The sequence below is a fragment of the Gossypium hirsutum genome, chromosome D08 (genome assembly GCF_007990345.1).
Source record: "Gossypium hirsutum isolate 1008001.06 chromosome D08, Gossypium_hirsutum_v2.1, whole genome shotgun sequence".
In the NCBI taxonomy this organism is placed as follows: domain Eukaryota; kingdom Viridiplantae; phylum Streptophyta; class Magnoliopsida; order Malvales; family Malvaceae; genus Gossypium; species Gossypium hirsutum.
This window is the reverse complement of record NC_053444.1, coordinates 41,767,743-41,781,407: the sequence shown is the minus strand read 5'-3', so window position 1 is coordinate 41,781,407 and position 13,665 is coordinate 41,767,743. Positions and strand designations below refer to the sequence as shown.

Genomic DNA, 13,665 nt, shown 5'->3' with positions numbered 1-13,665 from the left:
TGCTAAATTGAGAATTTCATAAATGTGTTATTGAATGGTATAATCAATAAACATTGAGTTAAATGGTAAATACGTATTAGTTTTGAATTTGATGTCATTGAATTGTACGTGAATTAAATGGAAATTGCTAGTGATATGATTTAAATTATGAGCATGAGAAATTGCGAATTGAATGAAATGGAAATGAAGCATTAAATTGCATGAGTATGTATCGGGTCTCGCAGGCCCTAATTATTATGATTATAATATTTTGAGGATATATTGTGAAAAGTTATAGAAACATGTTAATTATTTTGAAAGTTTTAATTTTGATGAAATTTTATAACTCGGTTAAATACGTTTACAAGTGTATGTGTTTTGGTAATGCCTCGTACCCTATTCCGGTGTTGGATACGGGTAAGGGGTGTTACAAGCACACAATCATTCGTCTATTTATAACATAAAAAATATTTAGATTTATAAAAAAAATTAACATAATTAAAAATAACGAATTACCCTTACTAATTAGGCGGCGAAAATATGGTTGTCGTCGAAGTGGATTAGAGAGGCGTCCATTCTCGAGAAATTGATCCGAACAAATAAAATAAAATATAATTAAAAAAATATTTTTAAATAAACATATAAATAAATTTTGAATAAAAACTTGAGAGAGTTTGAAAGAAGAATGTAAATGTAAAAAAATGAAAAATAAGGGTATTTATAGGTTAAAAAAAAGTTACTGTTGAGTTTTTATTTTTTATTTTACCATTTGGCATGACAATGGTCGAAATAATCGTTGTAATTATCGTTGAAAGAAAACGTGTCCAATTGAGCGTGGCTTATTACCATTTATGCAGAAAACATACACATCTAAATTCGCTTCGAGTTTCTTTCTCCTAAAACCAACCTATTTCTCTGATAAAAGTTAAAATCGACCTACGCTTAATTATAAAGCCCATTTTGACACCAATAATAAACGTAAACAAATGGCTACACTTATTAAAGCCGGTCAGGCCTGACCCGGATAAGCTTCGCTCTGATAAGTCTGGAAAAGCAACTATCAACTCCCATTTCTTCTTCCTCATTTTAATATATCAAAAACCCTAGTCGGATAAACCCTATTCTGCAATTTTGGTGAATGAAATTGATGCTGAATATTGCTTTGTTCCAATGCTCATTTTGTAAACCCTAATGCTCTCCGAGCTTGCTGAAGAGGATGGCCACCATTGATACTCTAATCTCAGCTAGGGTTAATTTTCCAAAACCCTACTCTACTCCTATCAAATATCTCCCCAAACGAATACATCCCTCGAATTTGACCCGAAAATTCCGATTAAGAACTCCATTACTTCACCGATCATTCACGGTTTTATGCGAATTACAATCCTCACAGCCCGGTGGTGACACTAGCAAGCCCAAAGGGGATGACTTTGTGTCTAGGGTTTTGAAGGAAAACCCTAGCCAAGTAGAGCCCAGGTACCTCGTTGGTAACAAGATTTACACCTTGAAAGAAAAAGATGATTTAAGAAAAGGTAGCAATCTGGGTTTGATCGAAATTTTGAAGAAAAAGTTGAATACAAAATCAAAATCAAAAAATGAAACCATTGGAGGGGAAAGAGAGAGTGAAACTAGTGAAAATGACTACGTGTATTTGAATGATATTTTGAGGGAGTATAAAGGGAAGCTTTACGTGCCAGAGCAGATTTTTGGGGCAGAGTTATCCGAGGAGGAGGAATTCGAGAAGAATTTGGAGGAATTGCCCAAAATGAGCTTGGAAGATTTTAGGAAAGCTATGAAAAGTGACAAGGTTAAATTGTTGACTTCCAAGGAGGTTTCTGGTGTTTCATATGTTGGTAGGTATTGGGAATTTGTTGTGGATTTGGAGGATATTCCTGGTGACAAGAGCTTGCAAAGGACTAAATGGTGAATGTCAATATGGCTCGCATCTTTTTCAAGTTATATTTCTTTTCAGTTCTCTATAATATATATCTATGTGAATATTAATATGGCTTGGAATTTTTTCTAGTTGTATTGCTTTGCAGTTCTCTGTAATATATCTATGCGGTTTGTTTTATCTTTGTAGGGCAATGAGATTGAATGAGAGTGAAGCCCAAGATCTTTTAAGAGAGTACACTGGACAACGATATGAAATTGAGACGCCCATGACGGTGATAAACCATTTAACCATTCTTTGATTCTCTAGCTATACATGAAATCGCTGCTTATGAGTATTTTATAGAATAACTATGAGGTGGTTGTAAAGTTGCTTTATTTCGATAGCCATGGATTAGTTCACTTTGTACATGTGTTTTGATGTATATGCCCTGGTTTTTGTGAAAACTATAGTCCAAAGTGTCCACTTAATAATTGAATTAACTGGAAATGATGAGGTTTATGTCAACTTAGCAAGATCATAGTTCTGTTGTAAGAATTGCCTTGATCACTTGAATCTTATATAATGTTAGTATGTGAAGTTTTGTTAGTAATATCTTTCATTAAATATTAAGACTATATCTTTCCTTGATGTTCTGAGAAAAAAACAGTGTGAAGAATAGAGACAATTGCGCATGTCATAGGCATTGAAGCATGTTTGGTACTTTGGTGTTGGGTAATCTGTATCTTTTGGTTCCTTATTAATCTCCTTTACTGTTTAAACTTGTGATGTAGTCTTGGGTGGGTAAAATACCAGAGTATCCTCATCCAGTGGCATCTTCCATATCCAGCAGAGTGATGGTAGAGCTTGGAATGGTGACTGCTGTAATTACTGCCGCAGCAGTTCTTGTTGGAGGGTTTCTAGCAGCTGCTGCATTTGCTGTCACCAGTTTTGTCTTTGTAACAACTGTATATGTTGTATGGCCCATAGTGAAACCATTTGTTAAACTTTTTCTAGGTATCATATTCAGTATATTAGAGAGGATTTGGGATAATCTTGTTGATGTGTTTAGTGATGGGGGATTTTCTCCAAGTTGTATGAATTTTACACTTTCGGTGGTGTATCTGCTAGTATCGAGATGCTAAAACCCATCACAATTGTCCTTTTAACCATGGTTCTTCTTGTGCGTTTCACACTTTCAAGAAGACCTAAGAACTTCAGGAAATGGGTAATCATTGCTCATCTTTGCAAATTTTACTGTTTAATCTGATTTGTTTATTGCAAAGAGTATGTAAATAATACTGTTTATAAAAATGGCAGGATCTATGGCAAGGCATTGATTTTTCGCGATCCAAAGCAGAAGCTCGTGTTGATGTGAGACTTGAAATATTACTTGTTCATCTTTATCTTGCTAGAGTCCGTGTTGCATTTCTAAGGCTACTTCAAAAGTTTTTTCTTTCAGGGTTCAACTGGTGTTAAGTTTAGTGATGTAGCAGGCATAGATGAAGCAGTTGAGGAACTTCAAGAGGTATCCATTTTTCTATTTGAAAATAGATGAAAGAGAAGGATGACCCCTGTTTGAGTTGTGCAAATGGTTCTTTTTCCTTTTCCATTTCTCTCTATCTGTGTTTTGCATACATATGTGTGTCTGTGTGTGTCTTCTGTTATAATGATGTCTTACTAATTCGTATCGTATTTTTATTAGTTGGTGAGATATTTGAAGAATCCAGAACTATTTGATAAGATAGGGATAAAGCCTCCTCATGGGGTTCTTTTGGAGGGCCCCCCAGGATGTGGGAAGGTTGGTTTTTTATTAAGAGGTTCGCAAAATTTGCTATGGAATTTCCTTCACCTATCTATCTTATGTATCTCATACTTTTCCAGACCTTAGTTGCCAAGGCTATAGCTGGTGAAGCAGGTGTTCCATTCTACCAAATGGCAGGCTCAGAATTTGTGGAAGTTTTAGTCGGTGTTGGTTCTGCTCGTATCAGGGATCTGTTTAAGAGAGCCAAGGTGATAATGCTATAAGTTTCTTATATTTGATTGCTAAGGCAGTGTAGCTGTTAATCGTGGTGCGGTACTTGTAATCTAGATTCCATACTTTTGATGCTTCATCTTGAAGAAACTTGTTGGGCATCTGATAATAATTAGGAAACAGATAAAATGTTGCAGATGGTTGGGGCACCTATAAATCAACTTGTTGTATTTTCTGTGTTATTGTTTTTTATGTTATAAGTACGGATTCCTTTTATTTACAGATACTTGGTTGTGCTATGTTCTTTGTGTAATTTGTTGAGAAATTCTTATCATTTGCAGGTAAATAAACCATCAGTTATATTCATTGATGAAATTGATGCTTTAGCAACTAGGTATGATAATCTTGTTGCTACTCCTATCCCTTCTTTTTTTAATGCAAGAACTTGTTGAAACCACACCATTTGTTGACATCTTTTGTGAAAAGGCGAATGAGGTATAAGCTTTGCAGATATAGTTTGCAACTAAGCATTAATATTTTGCATCTGATTTAAATCAAGTGATTGGAAATGGAAATATAGTTGCCTTGCTTATCTTTTATGGTATTTTATAAGACACTGAGAATGGGCCACACTCGGTACCTTTTACAGGCCAATTATCATTGCAATTATGAGTAGGAAGATAACCATAGATGAATTTAGTGGAGAGGAGAAAAACATAGCTGTCTTTAAGATCATATGTGAATGATTTTCTCTCTTTCTTTCTATCTGATCAGACGTCAAGGGATTTTCAAGGAAACAACAGACCACCTGTATAATGCAGCCACTCAGGAGCGGGAAACTACTTTGAATCAGCTACTAATAGAGCTTGATGGGTTTGATACTGGCAAAGGTGTTATATTTTTGGCTGCTACAAATCGTAGAGATTTGTTAGATCCTGCACTTCTCAGGCCAGGTCGTTTTGATCGCAAGGTTAATTTCCATCACTTGAATAGCAGATCTAATTAGTTAATATATCTCATCAATACAAAAATATATTCGATGGAAATTCTAAGCAGTTCTCGCATTTATTGTTAAGGCCTTGTTGAAGTGTGACATTATATTTGTTGCTTCAAGTATGTATTTTTCTGAGAGTGGTATCCTCCTCATAGTTGCATATGCTCCTGTTTTACATCTATATGCTATGCACTATCTGTTGGTTGAATCCATTATACTTGAAGTGTCTTCCGGTTCCGGAAGACAATCTTTATTGTTTTTATTTTCTGAATTGCTTTGTGAAATGACACCAATTCATCTTTTTTCCTTTGGTGGTTTTTATGTAGATAAGAATTCGTCCTCCAAATGCTAAGGGGCGATTGCAAATTTTGAAAATTCATGCAAGCAAAGTGAAGATGTCAGAGTCAGTTGATTTGTCTTCTTATGCAAATAACTTGCCTGGTATGCATTCAACTTTTTCTTAATTTCTAATTTGATTACTGGAATCATGTATTTCTTAATAAAACAGAGGGAACAAGGATGACTCGACTAGTTGGTTTCTATTTTAATAGCAAAATTATATATACTCTTAATAGGATGGACTGGAGCAAAATTGGCTCAACTAGTCCAAGAGGCTGCTCTTGTGGCTGTCAGGAAAAGGCATGAATCTATTCTTCAGTCAGATATGAATGATGCAGTAGATCGACTAACTGTAGGACCTAAGCGTGTTGGTATTGATCTGGGTCATCAGGGACAGTGTCGCAGAGCAACTACTGAAGTTGGAGTTGCTATAACTTCTCATCTGCTTAGGCGATATGAAAATGCAGAAGTTGAATGTTGTGATCGTATCTCTGTTGTTCCTCGTGGTCAGGTGCTATTGGTTTCCTTATTTTCTATCTTTTGTTTTTACTGTCCTTCTTTGAGGAAGTTAATTTTGATGCTTAGCTATTGTGCATGCTTGTAATATCACCTAAAGTTAGACAAAACAAAACACTATTGCTCGGCAGTCTCAGGGGCATAGCTAATGATGGCGATTTATGCAGACACTATCACAAGTTGTGTTTCATCGGCTAGATGATGAATCATACATGTTTGAGCGCCGACCGCAGCTGTTGCATCGGCTCCAGGTGTGGATTCATGCTAGCAGTTATAAATTGATTCTATCAGATTGTCTGGATTTTGTCAATATTTGTAATGTGAACCATTGTTTATGTGAAGGTTTTTCTTGGGGGAAGAGCTGCTGAAGAGATAATTTATGGGCGGGACACCTCGAGGGCATCACTTAGCTACCTGGCAGATGCATCTTGGCTTGCTCGCAAAATTTTAACCATGTTAGTTGAACTGCTGCATGCCTTTTTGAGTGTTTCTCCCCGAGTGAAATGGTTTTAATATCAGGTCTTTTATGACTTCCATCAGATGGAATTTGGAGAATCCAATGGTCATACATGGAGAACCGCCACCATGGAGAAAGAAAGTTAAATTCGTGGGTCCTCGGCTAGACTTTGAAGGATCTCTTTATGATGACTATGACCTGATTGAACCCCCTGTCAACTTCAATATGGATGATGAAATCGCAAAGAGGAGTGAGGAACTACTACGGGATATGTATGGAAGGACGGTTTCTCTTCTTAGGAGGCATCACGCTGCTTTGCTGAAAGCGGTGAAGGTAATTTGATTCTCAAAAGATATCTGCACTTGAAACGGAGGAGCTGGTATCTGAAGTACTAAAGTGAAGTTTCAGACTTGATAAGAAAAACTTCATTTTGATTTATGTATTGCTAATTGCAGGTTCTTCTGAATCAAAAGGAGATCAATGGAGGGGAAATTGACTACATTTTAAACAAGTACCCTCCTCAAACTCCATTGAATCTTGTTTTGGGAGAGGAAAACCCAGGAAGTCTTCCTTTTATCAAACAAGAACAAGAACGTGAACCGGACTTACAGCAAGTGCTGCTAACCCCTTCAACATCTGAAACACTTTGAGTATGGCTTTTCAGTCTTTCATGAATTCTATGTTTAATAAACCACAATTTTCTTCATATTCATTGATGCCCATCTCAACTCTAAAACTACTATCCTTCTAAAATATATATTTTTTTATCAAAATCTTCTATTAATTTTTTTATTTATTAAACTCGCCTTGAAAAGTGACAAGAAAATACATTTTTTTAAAGATTTTTCTCTAAAGTTACTTTTAATTATTTGTGGAGTAATTTTCTTTTACACTATACTTTTTCTCATCATCAATCTCAACTTTTTTATCGGTGATAAATGAAGATATTATATACTACAAAATTAGTAATTAGAAAAATAATGATGTAAAAAATTCAAATATAATTAATTTTTACTAAACTTCCCCACGATGGTACTACAATGTGTTCCATCCTAAAAGCATATTAAAATATATAAACTAATAAAATAATGTTAGAACATATAAATATTATTTTAAACTGATGTATGCTTGATATATTTTCTAACTTAATTATTAATTTTTTATAAACACATTAAAATAAATATGCAACAAGAAAAACATAAACAAAACAATTGGAAAATCAAAAAGTAAAAATAAAGAAAAAAAGGTAGTATAAACACATTAAAACTGATGTATGGTTAGCATGGTTTCCTAACATAATTGGTGTATATGACGTGGAGTCTTCATTGCTTTATCCACTGAATGGTACTGAAGCAATGGGAACACAATTTCTAAGATAACATTAAAAACTTGTTTCTTGATATATATGACGTGTGTTGTAGTAATGAAGTAATTTCTGATAAATTAAATATTAAAAAAATTGAATAAAGAAAATTAAATTGTTAGTAATGATGTTTTCTTTCTCTTTTTACATTTTCATTAAAAAAGAACTTGTTCATTTTTAATCTTTTTTCACCATTTCATGAAAGAAGGATATTGTTTGTACATTTCATATTCAATGTTCAGGCCGAAATTAAATCATTTAATTACAACTTCCTACTCCTGAAAACAAACTATAAAAGAAGACTAGTAGTAATTTATGCTTCAAATTTCTCTCCCATTTATTTCATCTTCTTCTTCTTACTTTCTCCCCTACTATTTTATCATTAATTTAATCTAATTTCGGATATATATATATTATTCTATATATATATATAAAAAAGTAGAGAAGTCCGGGCAGAATATGGTTCCATGGTCTAGTGGTCAGGACATAGGACTCTGAATCCAGTAACCCGAGTTCAAATCTCGGTGGAACCTTTGCTTTTTATTTTCTGCCATTCACTGAACAAATGTTTGAGTTGTATTACTAATGTACCCCCTTTGGATTTTCTTTCATTTCTTTTATATATATATTAGTTAAAATAACAATACGTTTAATGTATTATTTTTGGATTTAGTAATAATATAAAAAACCATTATTATATAAAATAATTAGGTAACAATTTTGTTTTTAAATCCTAAAACTCAATGATTATTACCATTTAAAAATAATTTATATACAAAAACAATTTATTACATTATGTTTACTAAATAATTGATTCCAAAACTAAAATATTTAAAATAATTGGTTTCAACCACTATTTAGGGACTGTTTGATGCTGAGATTTGAGGCATTTTAGATGGTTTGATTCTTCTTCAAAGACGAGATACAACAAGATATTGATCCATATTGATAGTCTAGAGATGGTCAATGCCTTTCAGGATAGACACTTGGCCGAATCGATCTTAACTTTGGTAAGAAGGATTTATTTGATATTACATACAATAGATTAGTGGAGAATTAGGCATGCTCCAAGGGAGAAAAATCAAGTGGTTGATCGCATTGTTAAGATGACTTTTGATAGGATAGAAGATGTGCATGTGTATGTTGAAGCACCTGAGGAGCTAGGAGCTGGTCTTTTTGCCGATAAAACAAATTGCTTCTCGCATATGATGGGTTCATTTAGTTGTTTTCGTTTTTGTGTTTTGTTTTAAAAAAGATTATTTATTTTTGGAATGGAATTAATTATCTTTTTTAATGTATTATTTTAATTTAGTATTATTTAATACAAGTAAAAATAATATTAATGTATTATTTTTTAATATAGATAATACTTTTTTATATTAAATTGTTTTTTACTTACATGAACTTATAATACACAAATTTGTTACCATTTCCTTAAAAAAAATCGTTACCATTTAAAAACAATACATTAGAATTATTTGTGGAAATTTTGTATAGAAAAATGTTTTTGAAACTGATTTCCTTTTTTGAGTAACTCAAAAGAATTGCAATCCTGCTTACTTATATAATCAAAATGCGAAAGAGTAATATAAATATAGGCATATTTATCGAAACTACCCTCTACGTTTATGGGTTTTTGGGTTTGAACCCTTAACCCTCTTTTTTTTTTTAGATTAATACTCTCAACGTTACAATTGCTTCAGAAATTAACCCAATTTTAACAATAAACGTAAGTTGACTGTCAATCAAACCGCATGTCAACGAAATAACCTATGTGACATTCCACATAAGCACAAGGGTATAGATGATGTCATCTATAATGTAACAACCCATATTTTAATGATGTCGGAAATAGTAGTTTTGAGACCACAAATCTGACGAGTAAGTTTGTAAAATTAGTATTTAAATTATGCGAGTTAATAATAATTTTTATATTGAATTTTGATTTGATGAATTTTAATTAATTGAATTAATAGTTAGTATAAATGGTTTAGTCCAAAGGTTAAGTGGTTTTTGTAAATGAGGAATTGGGACCCGTTTCCGTAATTTAAGGTCGTAAATATTTTAGTAAATATTTATAGAGTTGTATCATATGTGAATTGAGGTTTGGTCCGGTAATTTTGACGATTGATTGCTTAATTAAGGTAAAAGAATTAAATTGTAAAAGAGGTAAAAGTTAATCGCTATAGATTTAAAATTGTAAAGGGACCAAAATAGTTATTAAACCATGATCGAAAAGTCCAAGCGGCAGTGGAATGATTAATCCACTAGCCTTTGGGCTATTTTCTTATTAAGTCCTTATTAATTTAGGATTAAATTGAAATTAAACTTGTTTAGCTAAAAATTTAAAACAATTGAAGGACCAATTATGCAATTAAACCTTCCTTAGATGGTAATTATACCATATTCATAAATATTGGACACTTATATACAGAATTAGTCATTTTTTAAGTTAGATTAAAATGTTAAATTAGTAAATTGCAAAATTAAGTAAATAAATAAAAGATAACAAAGGTTAAAATACATCATCTTCGTGAATCTTCTAGGAAAAAAATGGCTGAAACACCATTGTTAAGGCTTGGGAAACTTTGTCCAAGCTTGTCCTTCAATTTAGTAAGTCAATTTTAACCAATTAATTTCTTGTAATTTTTATGTTTTTGAGATCGTTGCAACTAGGTCCAGCTAACCCGCATCTTTATTTTCAAAACGGTTAAAGATTATGGAATATGCCATTGATGAGTTTTGGATATTCTTGAAGTGATATGGTAAATTATTAAGCTTGGTTGTTAAATAGGATTATTTTATAAAGTAATTATTGGTAATTTTAATGTTTTAGGACTAAAATGTTAAAGTGATAAAATTACGAGGATTTGATGTGAAATAACAGTAAATATGGGATGTAATAGGGTCCCAAAGAATTTGGAAAAGATTGAATTTGGTTGAAAATGGTTAAATTGTAAGTTTGGACTTAGGGGCTAAATTGCATAAAAGGTAAAATGTTGGGGAAATTTTGTAAAAATGTACAAAATAACTTAATTGCATAAAATTAGTTAATTATGTTGCTGGAAATTGATAATTAAATAGAATTATTATTTTTTATCAAGAAATAAATCGATCAGGTTTGAATCGCGGAAAGGCTAAAGTAAAGGATTGATTGTTTTCTCAATTTCGACTTCGTTTTTTTTTATCAGGTAAGTTCATTTAATATGAACTAAATTATATTTCTAATTTTTTATGAATGTTAGAGCTTAAATGATTAAAATTAGTTAATTATGTTGCTGGAAGTTGATAATTAAATAGAATTATTATTTTAGATCAAGAAATAAATCGATCAGGTTTGAATCGTGGAAAGGCTAAAGTAAAGGATTGATCATTTTCCCAATTTCGACTTCGTTTTTTTATTAGGTAAGTTCATTTAATATGAACTAAATTGTATTTCTAATTTTTTATGAATGTTAGAGCTTAAATGATATAAAATTACTAAGATTGAATTGATTTGTTGATAGAAATGGAATTGTAAAAAGTTACAAAATGATCATTTTTGATATCAATGGAGACATGTTGCATTCGTACTTAAGACCATAGCGAGGCTATGACAACTATTTAGACGTAAGACCATGGTTGGACCATGGCAATGTATATATGTAAGACTATAGTTGGGCTATGACATCTTGATGATAATACCATAACCTGGTAATGACACTATGAACGAAAGACCATGGCAGGGCCATGGCAATGCACATATAAGACCATAGTTGGACTATGGTACAATATGAATTGTGTACCGGGATTTCAATCGTCTTTCCAGTATGCGTCGGATGGAAATACATGAGGCTCTAAATGCAATGTGCGAAACGGTAAACGGTTCGTAATAGTATATATGTGTAAATGTGGTAAATGTTGTATTATCATTATATGTTAAAGAGATTACGCATTGTGATAGTAAGAAATGTGAATGTATTAAAATGTGGAAAATTGATTTGAAGTAATGTTTGAGCATTACTCACCTGTTGTGAGTTGTGATTGACAGGAATTCTAATAATAACCTTGTTGACAGGAACTCTATTCATTTATCTTGTTATTTGAATTATTATATTTAATTAAGTTTTATCGTTTAACTGACGAACTTACTAAGCTTTATGAAAGCTTACTTGTGTCTTTGTCTCTTCCATGTAGATCACGTTTTGTAGAAATCGATAGATCGGATCAACTCGAAGAATTCACACTATTCGGGGATCTTTTGGTAGATTTTGAATTCAATTTGGTTTATGTGGCATGTAATAGGGGAATTTGGTTATGGCCTGTAATAGTTCCTAAATACTTATATTGTACAGTTGTAGGTTCCATCCCTTTCAACGCCTTAACAATTTCTTCCTTCTTATATTTAACAATCAATCCCTGATTCATACTGTCTAAAATACATCTTGTTACCCTCGATAGCACATAATCAAGGTTTCCAATCCCCCTTTTCATGAACAGACCCGTAAAGTACACTCTAGCAACAACTTCTATGTCACACCCAATTTCTTTTAGACCTAGAAATTAGGAGCCTTTAGTGGTTAAATTGAAAGAGAACGTAAGCTAACAGTCTCTATTGAAAAATCAAGAAAAGATAGTAATTGAAATTGGATAGGGTTGAGAACCAAGTTTGGCTCGATTGGATTAAAACTAGTTGGTTCCTTAGTAGGGGACAAAATGATTGTGAATGGATGGATGTTGCACGGTTGAAGATCGTGCAGAAAGGACTATAAATAGTTAGAGAATGACTTTCCGGGTGACTTTTTCTCCAATCTGATTCATTTTCTTCTCTTCTTCATCTTCCACGATTGCTCCGAGGAAACAATGGTATTGGAAGGCTCTGCATGGAGAAAAAATCATGAGGTTTAAGTAGGATAAGTAGGAAAAATCTAGAAAGGTGGTAAGGTACTAAGACCTTTGATATTTGTAAGTTTAAGAAATAACATTAAGGGTTTCTAGAACCATTTAAAGGGTTTTGCATGTGTATGAAAAATTGAGGTTTAGGTCAACGATATTGAGTTTAACCCATGATTTGGTTGTCATGCTTAGCTGCTAGGGGAATGAGAGCTTTGGTGTTCGGAAAAGCTAAGCTGATGAGACAAGGCAATCAAGTATTAAATAAGTTTCTACACTTAACCCTGAAAGGCTAAGTAAGTTGAATGATTGCATGGATTTATGAGTATTCGCCATTCTAGATCGATGTGCATGAATTAGTTAGGATTCTATGGTATTTCATCCATGAAATGCATGTAATGCATGTAAGGGAAAAACAATTGGGTTTAAGCAAAGCTAGGAAGGGAAAATAGGATTATTTTGTTAGATAACACCATACGGTGTTGAAGTGTGCACCTGTAATGAGCGAAGTTTAGAGCCTTGCGGAGGGGATACTGCGGTGTTTAAGCATCAATGTATAGGATGGTGAAATGAAGGAATGGATGGAATGAAATGGAAATAGTAAAGACCATGGCTAGGCCATGAGATCGATCAAAGGCTATACGCCTAAAATGTGTAAGACTATAGCTGAAAGATGCTATGACATCATGAAATAATTAAGTAAGACTATAGATGAAAACACTATGGCATCCTTTGATAGTCCATTGAGACAATAAACATGGGGTTATACTGTGTAAGACCTTAGCTGAAAGATACTACGACATCATAAATAGTCTGATGTGATGCTAAACATGGGATAGTTCAATCGGACATTAAATACGAGATAGTCCGATGGGACGTTAAACACCGGGATCCTGAAGTGAAAGACCATAATTAGACTATGAAAATTAATAGAGTCTGCTAGGACATTAAAAGTAGGGCACATTGCATGAGACCACATTTCAATTGTGGCGATATGAGGAAGAGCATTCGCTAAGACAATCAATACGGGTGGATAAACTGTGTAGTAACCAGGGGAAACTCCACATCCATGGAAAGGATGTTAAAAGGAAATTAGAAGCATATGTAGACAATGGCTAGTTAGCGGGTTAAAGGAACCCACGAAAAAATGATAAGTGTAAGAAGAGTGAGAAAGGAAAGCCAGGGTAGTGATCATGGAGGCCAAAAAGGCATGGGAGTGGCAACCTGATAGGGATTAGTCTTGCAAATCTGCCGAGCTAGTAGTGCTTGGTGTATAAGTAAGTGGAAGAGAAGAGTA

The 13,665-nt window shown here is 33.2% G+C and overlaps 1 protein-coding gene and 1 non-coding gene across 2 annotated transcripts; both read left to right on the top strand.

The window, feature by feature from the left end:
- Positions 1 to 962: 962 nt before the first annotated feature.
- LOC107911299 (probable inactive ATP-dependent zinc metalloprotease FTSHI 1, chloroplastic) lies at positions 963 to 6,839 on the top strand. The gene is given in 16 exon segments (XM_016839166.2): positions 963 to 1,902; positions 2,063 to 2,147; positions 2,647 to 2,932; positions 2,935 to 3,080; positions 3,173 to 3,226; positions 3,315 to 3,380; positions 3,558 to 3,653; positions 3,737 to 3,865; positions 4,169 to 4,221; positions 4,602 to 4,797; positions 5,148 to 5,262; positions 5,397 to 5,671; positions 5,844 to 5,927; positions 6,019 to 6,131; positions 6,217 to 6,466; positions 6,589 to 6,839. Coding segments are annotated over 16 exon segments (2,850 nt in total). The 5' UTR covers positions 963 to 1,195; the 3' UTR covers positions 6,784 to 6,839.
- A 1,118-nt stretch (positions 6,840 to 7,957) lies between these two features.
- On the top strand, positions 7,958 to 8,029 carry TRNAQ-CUG (transfer RNA glutamine (anticodon CUG)). Its single transcript has one exon. It is a non-coding gene; the product is annotated as a tRNA-Gln (tRNA).
- Positions 8,030 to 13,665: the final 5,636 nt, after the last annotated feature.